Source organism: Cydia pomonella, chromosome 6 (genome assembly GCF_033807575.1).
Source record: "Cydia pomonella isolate Wapato2018A chromosome 6, ilCydPomo1, whole genome shotgun sequence".
NCBI classification, from domain to species: Eukaryota; Metazoa; Arthropoda; class Insecta; order Lepidoptera; family Tortricidae; genus Cydia; species Cydia pomonella.
The window spans coordinates 10,902,513-10,923,104 of record NC_084708.1 but is presented as its reverse complement, the minus strand read 5'-3'; the positions used below and the strand labels follow the sequence as shown (position 1 = coordinate 10,923,104).

The 20,592-nt window shown below is 34.2% G+C and overlaps 1 protein-coding gene across 2 annotated transcripts in view; it reads right to left on the bottom strand.

Moving 5' to 3' along the window:
* LOC133518931 (lachesin-like) overlaps positions 1–18,323 on the bottom strand; it is a 33,379-nt gene extending 15,056 nt beyond the window's left edge. The window contains exons 1-6 of one of the 2 annotated variants that reach the window (XM_061852725.1): positions 17,954–18,323; positions 6,442–6,541; positions 6,185–6,291; positions 5,765–5,950; positions 2,939–3,131; positions 1,399–1,527 (exon numbers count right to left, since the gene is read on the bottom strand). In XM_061852725.1, coding sequence (XP_061708709.1) covers positions 1,399–1,527; positions 2,939–3,131; positions 5,765–5,950; positions 6,185–6,291; positions 6,442–6,508 — 682 coding nt within the window. In that variant the 5' untranslated portion in view covers positions 6,509–6,541; positions 17,954–18,323. Of the gene's footprint in view, positions 1–1,398; positions 1,528–2,938; positions 3,132–5,764; positions 5,951–6,184; positions 6,292–6,441; positions 7,569–17,953 lie in introns of those variants that run through there. The other variant, XM_061852724.1, reaches the window with a different exon arrangement.
* Between the last annotated feature and the right edge of the window lie 2,269 nt (positions 18,324–20,592).

Sequence of the window (20,592 nt, the reverse complement as noted above, 5' to 3'; positions counted from 1 at the left end):
ACTGGGGGACCAGTGATCGAGAAGTTTTTTAAGCCAATTTCGGATATGTGAGATAATTAACAAATATGTAGTGGATTGTTTAAAATTGTGATGTGTACCCAAAAACTTTTCATAAACCTTTTGTCGAGTAGTTACACAAATATTTGTTTTGACATTTTGCTGGGACATCAGTTATCCGTGACCACGAACAGTGAAATCTGCATCGAATCATCGGAAATAAAGGTAACTAAATAAATAAATGAATAAATATTTTTGAACAGTCTTACACATATTGACCTATCCCTAAACTAAGCAAAGCTTGATACATACTTATATACATAGAAAATACCCATGACAAGTACAAATAAACAAACAAACGCCCTTACCGGTATTCGAACCCGGGCCCATCGGCTTCATAGGCAGGGTCACTACCGACTAGGCCAGACCGGTCGTCATCAAAATCGAATTTGTGATAGACCCGGTTATAAATATATGTTTTAATATGTGTCAAAACGCGAAAGTTTTAAATGTTATATAGCATATTTAAAGCATTTAAAATTATAATAAAAGTTCCCTGATTGATTTTACATCATTGGCCACGTTCACGAGCTCGATACGCGTCAGGCAATTAAGCCTTTTAATTGAGACGAACAAATGGTAATCGTTGATTAACATGTGACGACGCGGTAGCCCAATTTGGCTTGACCCTAGTTATAAAGTTCTTAAAATACATTATATCTTTATTAGGTTTTTATATGAGTCTTAATTTACCAATTTATACTTAATAACATCCTCTATGAAATTATTTATTTTTACTATGATTTCAGGAAAGATAAAATAGGTATATAAAAAGTAAAAATTGCAATAAGGCTAAATGTCCACGCCATCGCTGTGACATAAACAGTTCCAGCCTGAAAATAATTAAAAGCTACTACTGGCTGACGTTGAATAACGTCATTAATAACAAGTCCTACGAAAATTTTCAAAATAAACAACAGTTACAATACAACGGATATAGGGTTTAGATCGAGACTGAAACATCTCATGGACTTAGCGATATACTTATACAGATCGAATCTCAAAAGTGTACAGAAAGCATGGATAAGCATTTTAATAATAAACAAAAAGAGGTAAATATTAGCTAGTGATTTAAAAGAGGAGAAATGAATTAATGACTTTATACTTATTTTAATACAATTAATAATTATCTCTTTTAATGACTGATGAAATCACGTAAGCCCCAAACAGCGGTAATTTCACTGGTTACAAAGTATCCCTAAGAATATTAGAAATATTGTGATACATTATATCCCAACAGACGAGCCAACGCACACAACATAAGTAACAGCTTCATTTCGGTGCAAACGTCTATTCACTTATGACATATTTGGCAAACAAGAGGGGTAAGGGTAAACATACAGTGCACTTTGATCAGTATCCTCTTGCTCACGGTGGGGGGAACGCCGTTGCTCGCTATGCAGAGATAGGCGCCCATGTCCGACCGGGAGACTTTACTCAGAGTCAATACCTCTTCTTTGTACATGTTCACTGCGGGATAAAGACCTAGATTAAATATACTTCAAAATACGATGGAGTACCATAAATGATGTGATGATTAAGTTGTGATGAAGCCGCAAATTTGTGGAGGCAGCAACAAATTATTATTACAACCCCAGTAGTGATCTTTAAAATATAACAAGAAAAGTGTTCTACTATTATTTTCATCATACTTGCTCGTAAACGGTGTTATCGTATGCCAGACTGAGATGAAATGAGCTCTATTATGCCCACGGGCGTAATATTTTTTTATTTATTTCATAATGCTCATGGCCATATTGGGCATAACGGTTTTTAATAACATCTACTCAATTTCTGCGCAAGGAGTAATAAATGATGATACTCGTATATGAGTTTTACTTTTAAAATATATGTTTTGTGTATGTTTAAGAATATTCAATTAATTTATTAGCAGTTAAAAATAATTTTACACATTTTTTTATCGGTTGAATGCCAGACGGATCTGTGCCTTCGATGCCTTACCTGTGACAAATATGGTGGACGAATGTTTGTAATGTCACCGTCTTTAAACTTATTTCACTTAAAATTTAGATTTTTCCTCACTAGTGTAATGAAAAACATGATGTGTGCCACGGGCGGTATAATAATTACGAACTCGAGTTAATTACCACCCTTAATACACAATGTACTATTAAGACGAAAGTAGAGGACCCGCGCGAAATCCGTTTCATACAAACGTAGTCCTCATTTTCCTGTCTGGATATTAACATTATTAAAATTATTTGGACACAATTTGTTGTATATTAACCACAGGTATTTATTTATTTTATTTGATACACTAGCAGGTCTTGAAGCTGATGCGTGTATATCGCTACTACTACACGATTTGGCAAGAAGTGTTTCCTAGGGTTGCTAGCACATGAAGGTTTGACTAGTTTTTTGAGTGTCTTCTCAACCTTACATTCTGGCTTGATATGTATAGGTCTAATATTTGGAGCTATGCCCTTACGTTTGTCTTTTTTTTCAAATTTTTTATTAATATAGGAGTTAGAATCATTTAAAATTTTCTGCTTTGCCCTAAGGTTGACTGGTAGAGAATGCCTCACGGCATTAAGTTCGCCTTTTGTACATTAAGTTTTTCTTTTGTGCAATAAAGTTTTAAATAAATAAATAAAATTTTGTATGAAATCTGTTTTTCGCTCCTAATTTTTATGATAAAAAAATCTAAAAAAAGTCAAACGTAAGTAACGTACATAGCTATGGTCAATATACTTACATCAAATTATGTAGTATATAAATATTATCCAAAAAGTCAATATCCCGAGAGGAAAATGGGGACTACGTTTGTATGGAGAAGCAGCCGTTGCCTATCCTATTATAGAGATATAATTATTGTGGAGTATAATACAATGTCTGTATGGGAAATGATTGTACAACTTACCTTTATTTTTCCCTCCATACTGATCCCTAAGTACAATGTCCGCGCCGTCCTCGCGGCGCCACACCACCATTGGGGCAGGAATGCCGCGCGCGCGACACGAAACGCGTACGGTTCCGCCCTCTGGAACCATGACGTCGCTCGACGTCTCTTCGGAAATAAAGTCTGGAGGGATCACCACGTCCAGATAGCCCATCTGTTTCAATCAGTATAAATTATTTATAATTTATTTAATATTTAATATATATATACAGCATTACAGTCGAGACCAAAGCACTGTACAATTCAGATTATATGATAGGATTACATACTAGGAAAAACAGATCACAATCAACTTTCGTCCATCACCTCGCAATACCGCAGACACATCTGATACACAGCCGTCCATCGACTTGCAAACATATCACAATCTGGTGCCCATGACAGAAAGGAGTTCAGCAGCCTTAGAGCCCGCACAGCAGGCGAGTTTTTATGTGCTACAGTGCGTGTAATTGGGACGGCCAAAAGCTTGTGACTTCGCGGTCGCAGGAGATTTTTGGGCACAAATGGAATAGCGAGTCTAACAGTTCGTCCTACCAGTTCAGGACAGTCTGTCTCGCCACGTAAAACTCCACATGCTGTCACCAGGAGATTGTAATTGCGTCTGACTGCAAGGGAATTAAAACCTAATGATCCTAATAAGTACTTGGTCGGATATAAGAATGGATAGTAAGTATATAACTTCTTATACAAGAACCTAAGAAATGTTTTTTGCACTTTTTCTACGAGGAGGGCGTATGTGATTTCAGCTGGGTTCCAAACAATACTTGCCGCCTCAAGCTTACTCCTCATAAGAGCCGTGTAGAGCAGTTTGATGGCTCTGGGATCGTTAAATTCGCGCACATTCCTGATGACGAAACCAAGTCGCTTATAACAATTGGCAGCTAATCCTTTTATGTGGTCATGAAAAGTAAGAGAGGCGTCGAAGGTAACACCCAGGTCTTTGACAGTTGATAAAGTTTGATAAAGATTTGAGTTGATTATTTCTTGTAAATTATGTTTTAATTAAATATACACCATTGGAATCATAACAGGAATTGTATTTTCATATTCATTAATTGACAACGTTCTTACTCCTACCATTACAGCCGAGCGAGACGCGCCTAAAATAGACTGAACTAGCTGCATATGGGATTCCCAAATGTGAATGTGTGATACGGAAGTAACCACTAATCACTGCTCAACGTAAAAAGCTAATTACGAAAGCAATATTATAAAGTTGTCGTTGTCTTTAGTGTGCAAAGAAGTAGTTGAGAATCACTATCGTTCAGTATATATTTTTTCCAGTGTAGGTTAATCTATTACGTAAATAAATGACACTTAGCTTCAAGCAGTTACTATGATAAGACAAATTGAATTGAATTCACAGACCAGCATGGTGTAATTTTTACCCCATTTCGTCAACTGGCGTCATGCTGCGTGGACGTCCCGTCCCGTCGAAGCCTGGCAGCTGCAGCCAACGCACAGAACCAGATAGGGGTAAAAACCCTTCGGTCACATCAACACTTACGTCCTTTTTCAGTAACGCGCTTGCACTGTCGCCAACAATTTATGCCGTTATCAGGCCTGGGTATAAATTACAGTGCGGCGCAATAATTTAGGGGCACCATGCACGAATCATTGCTCGCTGCGTTCCCGCTGACCCGCACTTTAATTCAGTTTATCTCCCCAATGTTTATTGTAAATACTATTTCATTTGAACTTGGTATATAAATACTATCAATCTATTTGACGGTAAATGACAATATGAGGTAATGGTTGAGACAATAGATACGATAAAATAATGATAAACCGTAGGGCACATGTCCTTTCTAACATACCGCTCATTTTCTGTGCTGTAATCTAACGACAGGTGACAAAAGTATACAAACACAATGAAAGGGCGCTAACTTATACCACGTGCTCACGAGGAACCCGAAAGATTTTGACCATGCTTTTCTGAAGCCAAAAAAAAAAGAAAAACATGTTATCTTTTTCGATTTTAGGTCAATTTTCGTATTTAATTTTTTTAAATATATTCGTACATAGAAAGTAAATGTTATTGGTAAAACTATACATTAAAATGAATTGGTCCTTTTTTCGTACTACCTATTTTTTTTACATCTATCACAACTAGGCGAATTCTGCAGAAAGTTTATAGGACATGTCTTTAAATATGATCAGGAAAATATTGTTAAAATCTCTCACGTTGTTTAATATTAAAGGCGTATTATTTTGCACCAAAGCAAGGTTAAGCATGTAGGTAGGTACAGAGAGGGAACGCATTTCCATGTTTGTCAATTTTGTTAATATGACGCCTGTAAAGATGCCTTTGCTATCCATATGCATGACTCTTACGTTTAGCTTTATTAGGTTCAGTGGGAAATAAACAATGTCTTATTATCACGTATATGAGGAAACTGTTATAGAGATTTGTAATTACTATTTCTTTCGCTCATTCGCTCATATGCCAAAGTAATAATATTTTTGGGCTATGTAAATATTTGAAGGTGTTTTTATTTGCTACATAGTTATGACAGAATAAAAAGTATATAATCCACTTTTCTATAGAAAAGGAACCTTTTTTTATCATCAAAGTTACTTTGTGTACGCTACGTTTGTCTTTTTGTCCTGAGACAAACAGTTGGTTTAACATATATTATGTATTAAAACATAAAAATATTCTATATTCAACTTGTGCACAAGGATTCGCGCGGTTACATGTAAAGTACCTACGTATCGACTTTATGACAGTTATGGTATCTCACATCTCTCGGATTTTAGCAGAATCTGTATTAGAGATTTTCTTACCTGACTTTGCATTGGATCTGTATTAATTTGGCACATATACTGGCCCCGGTCTTCTTCTTGGACGTTCCTGATGTGAAGATTCCAGACCGTTTGTCCGTTGTGGGACACTCCCACTCTATGGTTGTTAGTTATAACGTGCACGTGTATTGCTTGAATTGCCTTCGTGTCTGCCTTCACCCATCCCACCTATATACGTATATAAGAATTTGTTTTTTAAACTATATCCTAATATTTTTAAAATAACATTATAATACAGGTTCTACGATACAAGTAGTTCTTAAAAAGACTTAAATAGCTTAACTTATTAATGAAATGCAATGCAATTAAAGATATTATTTACGGGTAAATTATACCTCAAGGTATAGATATTGCCAAAGCGTTTGATGTTGTCAATTTAAATTATATGATATTTCAACTTACCCTGTAACCCCCGAGGTTTTGCACTAGACACCTAAATGTAGCATTCCGTCCAATGGCTACAGTTAAATTTGTAATTGGCTCTACAAATTCTGGCTGGAAGGCTTGCCCTATAAAGTGAAGAAGCTTAAAATTATTATGATTTAATTCGGCGGAAAATAATATGAAACTTTTGTGCTAACAATAGTTGTAGATATTCTTTCTTGTACTTTCTAGTTATTCTGAATGAATATTTCGTATGATGTGTGAATATGTACTACCTGCAAGCTTTGAATCTAAACCAAGCATGAAGACAGCCAATAGGTACAACGACCACCAGGACTGCATATTTCCTGCTGCGGTTAAGACTGCGTTGTGAAGCTGGAACAAAAAGAAGATACTTTGGACCCAAAGTAGGAACATTGAAGGAGTAGTGGTAAAAAGAGAAACAATGGTTAATTATGATGAAGTTATTGATACGTATGAATTTAATTTGTACATTAAAACTTCAAATTTAATTCCAGCATAGTTTCGACGAAAAAAAATTTCGACGGTATCAGTTATCTTGATATTTTTTTAATTCGATGTTCAGCCACGTTGCAGCTTTTAATAAGAAAAAAAGTTTATTTTTAATAGTTAAAAAAAATTAGAATATGAAGCGTAATTTAAATACGCCGCAACCACAAAAAGTACGGTGAAGGCGGGCTCAAAGCTCACAATGTAGAAAAAACACCGTCAGTATATTTGCAAGCACGGCAATTAGGAGCCGTGTGTGATGTCACGACACGTGTAAAGCTATTCGGGTCCCTTCCGCACGACAATTTTGCGATTCGATCAGTCAATAATGATTCCCCACATATCTATATGACAGCTATCTTTGTACCAGGTATCGCCATTACACTGGAGTGCCGACCGAAAATGTATAAAATGAGTGCGGATGCGATCGCGCACCGGTAACTACTTTTCCGCACAAGTGTGATAATGCCTAAGAAAAATTCGAGGCGTAGTATGTAGGTACCTAACGGTCGCGTGAAGACGGTGACCGCCATATTGAAACCCGGATCGTTCGTTGTTATGTGTAGCGATTTTAAATAAAACGGTGATACTTTTACAGCTGTAAACGACTTTGATAAAAACGTCAATTTGCTCTTAGTGCTTGTTTTAGGAAGTCTAATAACTCATAAATATGCATTTGATGATGAGTTCAATGTACGAGTTAAAATGACTGATACGAGGTTTTATTGCCTAATTTTATATTCAATGGGATTTGGAATGCGATAAGGTTCAATTGGAAATCGTAAGTGATTCAGATCTTGATTGCAAGATTTTTAAAAATAAGAACTTGTAAAAAAGTTGAAATATCAAAACATGAGTATTGCATTAGTATTCTTTTTGTGTTGTTTTAAATATTCAATTCAGCGCTTAAAATCATTTGATAGGAGATTGAATATGTGTTATTATCAAGATAAAAACGTACTCAAAAGTTTTTTTTTTATGTGTACTTAACATTAAAAACACAAATGCTAAAATTGTCCATAAAAATGTATAGGTATCGATCGAGATTGATTACGGAACTCTAGTAAATGCTACTCGTATTGTAAAATAACAGATAGATAACGAAGCCTTCGAATATAATCAGGGTATTAAATACGATAAAAATTTACTGCATGACAGCGGTATCAAGGTATAATCCAGGGTTCGATTGGGAATGTTCCAATATTTTTTTAAATCACTGCGAATTCGGGGTTATACTTGTACGGACCGGTGATTTATATGGGTGCAGAGTTTAGAATTTGTATTACTTCGGTAGATTAGGCTACATCTGCGAAGTCCCTTGAGATTATTACCCATATTGGGATCTTAAGACGTAAATAAATAAGTAAATGCCAGAGCCATAACATTTAATATCTCGTTTGTCGTTTGTAATATACTAGCAAACAACTTTATTGACTGATAATAACTATAGTTATAATAAGTTAACATATGTACAGTCAGCATTAAAAGTAGCGGATCAAACAAGGTGTCAAAAGTATCTACTATTCTGTAACAACTTAACAAAAAGTGATGGATGTATATGTATAATTAAGACTGTAAAAGATATACTTTTGAATGTACATTTTAGAGATTTATATTCAGCATGCTGAATAAGATGAATTAATTTTGTTACAAATAGTATTATAATAACATGTAAGCACTAACTGCCAACAGGACTAATTATATACTTAGTTAAGATAATCTCCAAATATAGATATTGTAACTGAGTTCAGACTGTACCTCAACAAAAACAAACACTGAAATAAACAGTTTTTTTTAATATATACTTATATTTGGAAAATTTATCCGAAATATCAGATACTTTTGGCGCGTTGTTTCATCCGCTACTATTGATGCCGACTGTAACACATAGTATACAAAAAAGATTTGTGGAAAATGTCGTGAGATGTCGTGACCAAAGCACCAAGAATAAAATAAGACATATAAATACTGCCACCATTAACGTCAGTGCCTTACTAAGGTAACTCAGCAAGATTCGTTGCCTAACCACGGGACTTTACTGAAAAGCTCTCTATTATATTACGATTGTATAAAATACTATTATGCATTAACATCTCACTGACAAAAATGACTGATGTAACAAAAATTACTCACGTAACAGGCTTCCATTGCTAGTTGTATTTCATGTTCCTTGCGCATCTGTCAAATCCTGATCCAGTTACTCAAGACATTTTGAATGAGCTTAAAAGATGTGTTTTTTTATCGACAAGGAGTTCCAAGAGCATCATTAACTAGATCAGTTTCCTGTGAGAATGCTTATGCTTATGCGTATGCTTGTTTGCCACCGACGTAGTAAATAAAACTAAATAGAAAAATCTAACAAGGCCGTTCAGTAACAGACACTTATGTCTGTGCGAACTTACTTTATTGTGTCAATATCACAGACAGTACCTAGAATTTTTCATAATAGTGATTGGAATTGTTCATAGTTTGTAGGACACAGCTCGCTAGTTTTCCAGTAAGAGGGTTCGCAGGAGTACGTTAGTTGGATGCCATTCATAGCGGAGTCAAGCTACTACAATTTTTGATAGTTCCATACCGCGAGGAGAATTTTGCTATTAGCTGTGTCAAGTATAAGTTTATGTAACTAAATGCTAGGATAAAGTTTGTTTTTATTTTTATTTCATTGTATAATGTTATGTTATGACTACACTAAATGTTGTAATTTTAGTAACAATATAATTATGCTTGTTTCATTGAAATAACTTATTGTTGCTTAAGTCACCTCTGGTAGCTCTATGAGCTGTAAGCTTAGAAAATGTAAAAGTGAAAAATATACTTCGTTGAGTCGTTCTCATAGTCAACTCACAAATGCTCTTAAGCGCCATGGACGCTATTGGCGCTTGAGTTTTTTTATGCCAATTTCCGCATATTGAAAATAATCCAAGAAATGGATCGACGAAAAAAATATTTTCATTTTCTGGTCACAAAATTTCACGAGAATCATTTAAGAAAATGGGTTAGGTTAGGTTGGAACTGCGACTCCGCACAAACTAATAACTGGGTCAAAATTATTTTCGTTGTCCCTTTTTTTGTCCCCAATAAATGTGCTATTTGTATGAGATGAAATTTTGTTTTTAATTTTTCTCTTGTAAAATATAATTTACAGCTACAGAACGACATACGGAACTCGCCTTTTTTTATTTGATAGAAGACATAGATACAAGCATGATAAATTGGTCAGAAACAAGACAACGAAGAGAATTTGGACCCAACTACCTAGCAAAAGGAGGGTTAGGTTAGGTTAGAACTTCGACCCCCCGTAGAATAAAATATCTCGCAAAAATGTGGATTAGGTTAGGTTTGAACTGCGGCCTCCACAGAATCACAAACCTTTAATAAATGTGGGTGTTATATGGGATGATAATCTGTATTTAATTATACGGCCTGCGTACTACTTGTTATAAAAAAAACTATATTCAATTTTAAATTGAAAAGTTAGGTACATCAATAGTAAGTTCCTACTATATTTTCCACTACATTGATGTACATTGTCTTAGAGTGGGCCTCAGAGCTCCGAGAACAACTTGGACGTGGAAACTAAGTTTACAAACGCCGTCGGAAATTTCATACCGACCGGTAAACTTGTTGTAACTACGTACCTTGTTTCTGTATAGGGATTTCAAATAAAGTTAACTATCTGTAACTCTTTTGTTTTAGTTTATTATGAGTTTTCTACCAATAATATTCTGATTACATTTAACCACTCACCTAACACTGTACCTACAGTCAGTTGCAGAGATAACTGACCCCCAACATAGGAATTTGTTTGAAAGGGGGTTAACTATATCTGCAGCGGTTCTATTTACAGCGCAAAGTCTAGATACTATTTATTGTTTTCTATCGTATGATACAAATTGTGAGGATACCTAGTTTTTAAGAAATTATCAGGTAAATGTAAGCTTTTTATTCACCCACTATTACTATCCACAACTTTGGGATCAAATCACTTTATTTTTCCATATATTTATATATTGACCACAAACGTAGAATTTTTTGCTTACAGCATAATTATGTGATATAGACGGGGTAGTCTAGAGATCCAGGAACTTAACCGCGTTAGCTGAAGGTACCGGTTCGAACCCGACCTCCGCTACTGGACGGCTTAATGACTTTTTCTTTAATATTTTCTGTAGTAAATAAAGACATTATTGTCAAAAGGATTGTGCCTCCAATGTTTTACATGTGCGTCAAGTTTTATGAGATACATTCGATTTTGCTCAGCTCAGGCATACTTTAATGAAAAGTTGGGTTTCCTTGAGCTTAATTCTAGTCTGTAGAATATACTAAGACAAAAACAGATAGAACAACATATTCTGGATATTCTTAATCTGGGGACATGGTAGGTACCAAAAGTCAAAATATGTGGCTTGGCCGTTTCATTACTAAAAGATACTTCTTTTTGTATGATAAAAAATAATTAATGGTAAATACATTTTTCGCCTTACGCCCATGTGACGTTCGCGAAACGGCCAAGCCGTATATTTTGACTAAGGCGTTGAGTTTGTGAAGTTAGGGTTTGTAGTTAGAATCTTGGCTCTACAAGAGATCTGATAACTTTTTGACTGTGCGAGCCATATGGTTGGCGATATTTTACATGAAAATACTTTTGATGGGATTACATATATCCCGAAGTCTTTTTTCATACCTATATAAATCGATAGTCGAACTAAAGGAAATTTTAGGGTTCCGTGGCGAAAATGGAAAAAACGGAACCCTTATAGTTTCGTTAAGTCGGTCCGTCCGTCTGTGTATTAGGCATTTTACCTAAAAAAATATAAGCTATATATATATTAATGAAATTTGAAACATGCCATTTTGTGAGCCGCTACTTACAGCCCTGATAGTAAATTTGATTTAATTTTAAGATTTTGTTAAAAACAACTGTAAGGTTTTTTTATTTGATTCAGAGAACAGTTTTGAAAATAATCGCTTCTAAAGTCCAAATAAATGAGTTTTACTAATAGTGTTAGAAAATATCAAATCTGATCACTTCATTATAGTACATTACGATACAAGTGCGAAAAGTAAGAAATTCGCAACGAGTGGCGATACATTAAAGATGTCCGAAGGAAGTGTTTTAAATCGACACGACATACGCACTTGTAGTGCGAGTTACCACACTCGGGGCAGTAATGTAGCGCCATATGTACATTTACGATACAAGTGCAGAACATAGGAAATTCGCACGATTGGTGTTAATTAAAACACGACCAAAGGGATAACGTGCGAATAGGTAAATCGACACGAGTTGCGAATTACCCATTCGCACGTTTATTGTACAAAATTTTAAAGTACATAAGGCTCTTTAAATTTTCGACATATGCACTGAAAGTGCTCATTCTCGCACGCGTGCGGGAAAATAGGACCATATGTACTGTATTAGTACATTACGATACAAGTGCGTAAAATAGGAAATTCTAAATGAGTGGCGATAAATTAAAACACGACCGAAGAGAGTTGCGAATTATCTATTCGCACATGTATCGTACAACGTTTTACATTACATATAGCCCTTTAAATGTTTGACACAGTAACGTAATATGCTAATTTGCGCACTAGTGCAATAAAGTAGCACCATATGTACTGTAAAATATATTTAATACACATAGGAATCAGTTTAAACGTTAACAATAAACGTCTGGATAAGTAAAACCAAGCGGCCCGCATGAATGGAAATGTTAAAGTTAATAACATTTTGTTTATCCAGTTCGTTAAAGCCAGAAGTTTTTAAACACTCTGCAAATAAAAGAAAAATGTAGCCGGATATTTATCAAATGACCTTAATTTGATCGTTAATCAACAAGGCGTTGTCGGCCTCAGTAGATGATAGGGGGTACACTGCAGGCTACATTATACAGAACGTAATTGTAATTGGAAAGTAATCTTGAAAATATTTTTAGCCCAGCTTCTTATTATATTTTATTATTAGATTTCACAAATTTGTTTAGATATGCATTTACTTATTTATTTAAGTCACTTATTTTAAGAGCTTATCAAATATATGATGCCACATGTAATGATAGAATTTCAGTTGTAATATGGAAGGCTATTAATTTCGTAAAAATAATTTGAAAAGTTTGTTAAAGTTCCTATAATTATATATTGTTAAAATATAGCTCTTTATAATTTTATTGAGGTAGGTATATGTCTTTCGGTTATTATTTATATTCCAGGATTACATGTCGAGCGTTATTCTAATTTTGACCCGATACATTTTTCGTGTCATTATTTTATACGATTTTCATCGAGGCAACAACCAACAACAGAGTTAAGGCGCGGTGTATAGTAAAATGCGCTATATTTAAATCGATATTTACAGGCTTTTACAAGGATTTCATCGATTATTTTCTAGTATGTATAACTTCAGTCTTTGAACTAGCCGTATGCTTGTCAGAAACACGATGGCTCATCTTTTTCTCGATAGATTTTTGCTTTGAAAATATGCTTAAAACTGTATTTATTTCGATATTTTAGAAGTACTATGATGAATATCAATATGAAATTTACTTCATTCAATAGCTTTTAAGTAACTTTAACATTTTGCTTGTCAGTTTATCGATGCGTTAAATTTTTCATTCATAATTATGAATTCAACATTTTGTCTACTAAACGTTACCCTGCGCGGCAATACCGTCAGTACGCCAGTACGCCCGTGACCACTGTCAGCGTCGGACCTGTGCTAGTTTAGCGGACGTTACATAAAATGGATAATCACACTATAAATACACAAATATGTTATACACACAATGTTTTCATCACTCTTACGAAGAAAAAACTAATTTTTAAGCTAATTGATTCTTAAATACGGTGACATTTCAGACATCCATCCGTCATATTATCTTTTTTGACAAGTTTTACACACGCATCTGTCCGGCATACAGCCACGATTAACCAAATGATGAAATGGTGCCTTGCACCCGAGTTAAACACTCTACTTTTCATTTTTAATACGAGGAAGGTAAAATACATATACATTTTAAAAAACACTGCTAAGTATAAAATTCAGTAGTACTTATTTCGTGAGGGGTACCTACTTTTAAATTATCAATTTAGGTAAAATAATATTTTAAATGGCTATTACAGTAATAATCAAATTGAATACCTTGTTTCATTTATATAAGTCATTATATTGGAACAGCTTCATTTTTAACACATACAGGATGCAGGAGATATACTGGATTTAAATATGAGGGATTTAAATAGTGCTTAGTGGAAGGTACCATTTCACGTTTTTGTGGAAGTGCTCAAATGGCTTTAATAGTTTATGTTATAAGTGTTGAATTTGTTTGGTATTTCTGGTTTATTAATTTTCATATGGTATACACTTAAGACTTTATTTACAACATTTATCAACTATTTTATTTTGTAAGGTGAGCAGGAGTGATATTTACCCTTCAAATTCCATTAAAATTTTTGCAAGTACTCGGTTCGGAAGTTCGTATATATTTATACCTCTCGCCAATATTTTTATTTCACTGGTTAATTATTCTGTAAATTCAAGAATGTCACTAAATTCCATTTTTGATAATGTTAAACATAAAGTCCTTTGTAAAAGTTTGGTATAATACTTTTATACCATGCTATTTCTGTTTTGTATGAAATGAAAACTGGTGACATTTTATTTCTTTTTTCAAGTATAAATTTCGATGACACTCTGCCGTCAATTTCAGGTCTCAGCCAATTTTACCTTCTTCTTTAAAACCTTGGACCTTGTTATGTCTTTGTGATATGCTTTTACTATTTTTCCTGCCAATACAAAATATAAGTGGAAAAATCGATCGAAAGTTTCGAAAAATATATTTTCTTCATTTTTGCATTAGGGTGCTTATGTGTAATATGTATATATTAAAATAGTTTATTTTTAAATGAATCACTAGTCAAGGCCTATAGTATATCCCTTCAAGTGGCAGAAGCCAAAACGTAAAAAGTAGTCACGTGGCGGGCTCCGTCGGGTGTTCAGCGTGGATTTAGAGAATATTACAAATTCAACTAAGTATTTAAGCTTATCTATGTATAAAAGTATATATTGAAGCATATATCGTTAGAATAAGCACTAAATACGCTATTCGAATAGAACAATTAAATTATTGTCTTCTTCTTCTTGGTCCCTCAATGCTGAGGATCGTGACATCATGTCCTTCTGTTGAAGTTGTCCTTGTTGTTGTTAAATTATTGTAATGTTTATGCATTTCGCCACATGCACCTAACTAATCAAACCTAGCAACAGTGACAGTTTTCCAGTTTCCTTATTAAAAATGACTACCACCACAAAACAAAGTTATGATTGGAGGTAATTGTTAATTAATTTTCTACGTAGGGCTTAAAATTCAAAGGTTAAGTCATAAAAAGTGCCCGTGAGGAAACGGAATTTTTTTAACCACGTATTCCTGAGGTCATAAGAAGAATTTCATGTACAAGTTTAAGTCAATTCCGCAAAAAAAAAATTGTTTATTTTTTTACTTTTTGTATGTTTTTAAACATATTAAGTTCATGTTCTTGGAAAATTTATGGATTAATATAAATTGGTACATTTTTTTTCGTAAAAATTAGTCTATTCAAATGCATGGTACCTTGTGACTTTGATATCTGTCAAGAAGGTAGTCTAGACTAGGTCCCAAAGTGGCGACTGGCGACATAGCCATCAAAAAGGCGTTATTCACTAAAACACACTTTTTATTATTATGCTTATGTTTTCAGTTATCTCAATACCAGCAAAAACATGCTACCTTTTTACGTTCACTTCCACAAATTACTTAGCTTTGCTAGTATTCTTCCTTTTTTCACTACTTGCCCGAAATTGACTTCTATTGCATTTTTAAGGTCAACTAAGTTTTGAATAGGTATCTATATATGATTTAAAGCAGACAGTTGTAACTTTTGTCTGAATTAGTAAGTAATATTATTTCGACACAAAACGATTTGGTATCATTTTAGTAGGTTCTCAATTTGCCGCGGTATTATATATAATTATCAAATTTTTAATTTCATTAAGTTTAAATCATAATCAATATAAATTTCCGGAAAAGATCCCAGAACTAACAAACCAGAATACGGATGGCGTCAGAATAAGGACGTAGACTTGCTGCGAGCGCGGCGCGCGGGGCGCCCGCCTGCCTGCTTTACCACTTCGTCTGCTTCACCCCCTCAAAAACCTAAAATCTGTCTATAAGAGCGCCTTAAGATAGTCTTCAGTTATAAAGCTTCTAATTTTATACTGAACCTACTTCTCGTACGAATGTTAAAGGATGACTCACGCTAGACCGGGCCGGGGCCGGGCCAGAGCTTCCGGCGCTTCATTTTCTGTGGAAAGGACCACGTGATCACCGATCAGCCGTCATAGAAAATGATGTGTCGGACGCTCCGGCCCGGCCCCGGCCCGATCTAGCGTGAGTCACCCTTTACAATTAAAATTTCAAATTTAATCGCTTTTGTAATTCTATAATGAATGATCATATATCATGGCCAAGTATCCAGTCTCAAAAGCTGTAATAGTTTTGCGTGCAGTGTCCCGGAGAGGCATATGGCGCTGTTGTTTCTAGCTGTTCAACCTTATGTATTAATGTTTGTTATGTTTTAGTTATTTTGATGATGACATTGATATATTAAATACATAGTAGTTATGTATTCTGTAGAACTAGTTTTAAGATTGTTAGCTTAACAGTCTCTTGACGTGAAATATGTATTTCATACAATTTTTTATTTTTTTTATTCTTTGACATTTGGAGAACCTTTACACCTCCAAATCTTATTATTGTGTATTATTATTTTTCTCAGACCGTGGGGACCTTATACATCTCCAAACTTAATGTATTAACCGTGGAGACTATACGTCTCTGTCATATTGTATAATATACTTGACTTGGTACATACTAGTTATGTACAGAATGTAGCATTAGTTTATGAGACTGCTAGTTTAACAGTCCAGACGCGGTTTATTTATTTAGTATAAATTTTATTTTGACACTTGGAGAGACTTTACACCTCCAAATTTTATTAGTATTAGTACTCTGACATTGGGGACCTTTTACATCTCCAGATTTAATGTGTTTTTAACCATAGAGACTATACATCTCTATTGTATTGCATTAATTATTTATTTTAAGATTATTATAATGTAATGTTTACCCAGGTATTGGCTGTTGTATTTATAAATGTTGTTATGTATTTTTCATGTCACTATATGATGTTTCTATAAATGTTGTATTGACTTGTAAAAGAGCCCTTGAGGCCTACTTGCAGAATAAATTTTTGAATTTTGAATTTTGAATTTCATAGATAATCATGTCATTCCACAGCGACATCAAAAGTTTACATTGCAGTTTTTCATCAATTCATCATCATTGTCATCAAACAGTATTCCTATGAAACCAGTAAAAAAACCTAAGTACATGAATATTTTATGCATAAAAAAGGCCTTAATCTCAAAGGGTATCTCATGATTTCATACAAAACCTCTGAGGTAAAAAATCGCTATGAGCTTTAGGAAAATGTATACACCTGATCAGCTGAAAATCAATCATTAAAATAAAGGGTAACCGCCTAATTACCACAGTTTCTTCTATTCAAAAAACTTTCAATCTGCCTCTCGTATTGTTTTTTGGCAGTGGCAGGTCTCCTGCAGTGTAGGCGAACTTTAACGAAACGCGTTTCATTTAACGGCGAACGTGTTAAACTCCAGTTAACTAAGTTAAAGTTTCCGGAACTGATATTTGTACGTCTATTAGTTCGGCGGCCACTCACGGCTTTGGGAAGAATGGTATGACGCTAATTACTGAAGAATTTGCCGCTTGGGTTTGAGAAAAAGGGAAAATAATGACAAGCTGCGCGTCGTTAGTCACGGCTATATAGGTATTTTCGCTAAGTTTGGTTTTCAGTATTTGTTAAATTCTAAATATTTGTTTTAAAAATATATTTAGAAAAAGATAAAGAAAATTTAATTTGCATGGGACCGGCTGTTAGAAAAGAAATTACCTCTAACATGAAAATGAAAATAATTTAAAATGTGAAATGTTAACGATAAATAAAAACAAAAATATCTATAACTATTAGGATAACAAGTTAATATTAGATGTGAATAAAATATATATAAATTACAATTATCTATGCTAGGTAAACTTACGTTTACCTATTACATAAACCTAATATAATATTTTTTTGTATAAGATAATAAAAAAATATAGGACAACAATTCAAAGTAAAAATAAACAAAACAAAATAACGCTAACAAACACTTACCTCATTCCATTTTCAAACTATCCATGCCAGTTAATATTTAATCCCCACAGCAAAGTTTGCGCGTGATAAGTTCGGTCCCGCAGGAGCGTGGGCACGGCGGCGCGCGACCCGAGCACGCCACACACTGACGGCGATTGTTCATTCAGACCTCCGCTCCGCCGTTATTCTTACGCAGCTGGATCGTGGATATGAAGCCAATGGAAACAGTCTTAAGAAACTTGAGGATTTCTGTAAGTTGGTGCACAATGGAAATTTTTATGTCGATTGTCACTGAATTTATGTGAAACTCGTTATAAAAATAAGCACAGAAGGTTTCCTGTATATGTATTAAAATACTTTGATGTGAGGTAGGTACATGATAACAATTCACAATGATGAACAAAACATAGAATGCGTAAATTAAAAGGTAGCTCTACCTTATTCCTGTTATATGCAATTTAATTAAAATCTCAATGATATCGAATACAGGGGAAATCAATCTACGAAACTACATAATTAATAGTAGTAGATTTAGGTACCTACAAATTATGTACACTCACGGTCAAATAATAAGGGTCATTGAAAATTGACAGTGGTATTTGTATGAAACTAATCGCGCTTGTTTTACTTTTGCTTTGATTGAACATGTATGGGACGAGCTTAGAAGGCGTGTAAGAAATCGAAACCGCGCCCCAGCTACACTTAGAGACCTGAAACATGTGTTAGTGGAAGAATGGAACGATATCCCGCAACATCACATAAGAAACTTAATGACCTAATGGCCTGGAAGCTGTAAGAAGAACCCGTGGAGGCAATGCGAATTATTAATTTGCTTTAAAGTATTTTTTGTGTTGTGTGTGAGGTACTGTTAATGTATCTACGTAAATCGATTTTATATGTAATTTTAATAAACAAATGAATATCGTATAAAACCTTTGTTATTGTTTTATTAAAGAATATACAAGAAAAGCAATTATGTATTTATTAAATATTGAAATGCGTTAGCTGAATATGTGCAATTTAATTTTATGACAGTTCTTCATAACTTTTTGAATGGTATATATTTAATAACTTACATGTACAATATTTTTATATTAAAGACTTGCACATAGAAAGTCATTCAGTAGAAGGTAAATATCACATAACTCGTTGAAGGTACAATTTTTTATTCACCACATTACTTCGTAAAGACTATTTATTCTACAAAAACTGACGTGAAATTTACATTTTATCCTTAAAAGTGGCAAAGTTATTTTTATGCAAATTTTAGGTTGTTTCCTCGTGTTGGCTGAATTTAGGAATGACTTTTAAACAATGATTTTGAATGATATATATCTAATAGCTTTCATTTGGATTTGATTCGGGTTGTTAGTTTTTCCTCGCGTTCATAAGGTGAAAAAAAAAAATAGTTTCACTCGGTAGCAAAGTTGGTTTAACCCTCGTACCTTAAAACTCTAGCAGTGCTAAAGATTCCACAATTTTATAATCTTTCTCGTGCTCGGGTTAAGAATTTAGGCATGAATGGTTAAACAACAACTTTGCCCTCTTGCTAAACAAAGAACTGAATCAGAAGGATATTCTGGTTGTAATAACAGGTTATTTTGATCTTAATTTGTTGTGGCCGTGATCAGTCAATGTCAAAAAAGACATTAATTCAACTAGAAACGTCAATTTGGACACTGACAGATCATATATCCATAACAAATCCAGATCAAATGAATCACCTGTATTACAAAAGAATACGCGACCTGTCGTTGAAACTTTTTACATTTTTTTCCCAAAAAAATTCTATGCTTAGTATTGTCACTTGCCAGGCCTAGACTACTAGAGTCAAATCAAGATAAGTTGGCAGCAATTTTGGCAGCCCAGCCAATGCAAGTGTTATTTGAAACGTCAAACTTCTATGAAATTATGACGTTTACTTAACACATGCACAGGTTGGGTTATCAAAATCGCTTCCAACTTAGGCCGCCTTTACACCTGTAAGTTTTACTTACATAAGTCGTTTACGTAAGCGACTTACGAAAAATTTTCAAGTGTAAACACTTGTTGTAAGTAGCTTACTATAATTTTTTACTGCTTTTGTAAATTGGGAAATTACAAGTCTAAACACGTTCGTGTTTCTTTACGGAAGCGACTCACAGATTATCGAACTAAATTGATAAGTTGAGAACTTACATCAAAACAATGTCCTCTAGACAAAAATAAAACAAAACCTGGTCACCAGAGGAGGTAGAAACTTTAATTACCGCTTTTGAAGCACGTCTCATACTGTGGGACTACACAAAAGGTGGTGAAATTGCCTGTCGAAAATGTGTATCGTGTTTTTTAATGATTGGTGCAACTTTTTCCTAATTATATTCAAAACTTGTAGCATTCATTCTTATAAAATTGAAAAATTGGGCTCGGTCTTCCACTCTCAACTCCTTCAAAAGATTTTCAAACGCACCTCGTGCTATTCTTTTTTCTAGCCAAAACCTTGGCTACCCAGCCAGCATTTTCTTTCAGCATTCTTTTGCTTTCGCCTTATATTGTATTAAATTATATATGCAGCAGCGGCTTGTACGTGGCGACTATGAGTATACATTTTTATTATTGATTTAGTAAGCATATCTAAATGGGCGTGTAATAATTTATGCAAGTTTAAAGTCACAAAATTT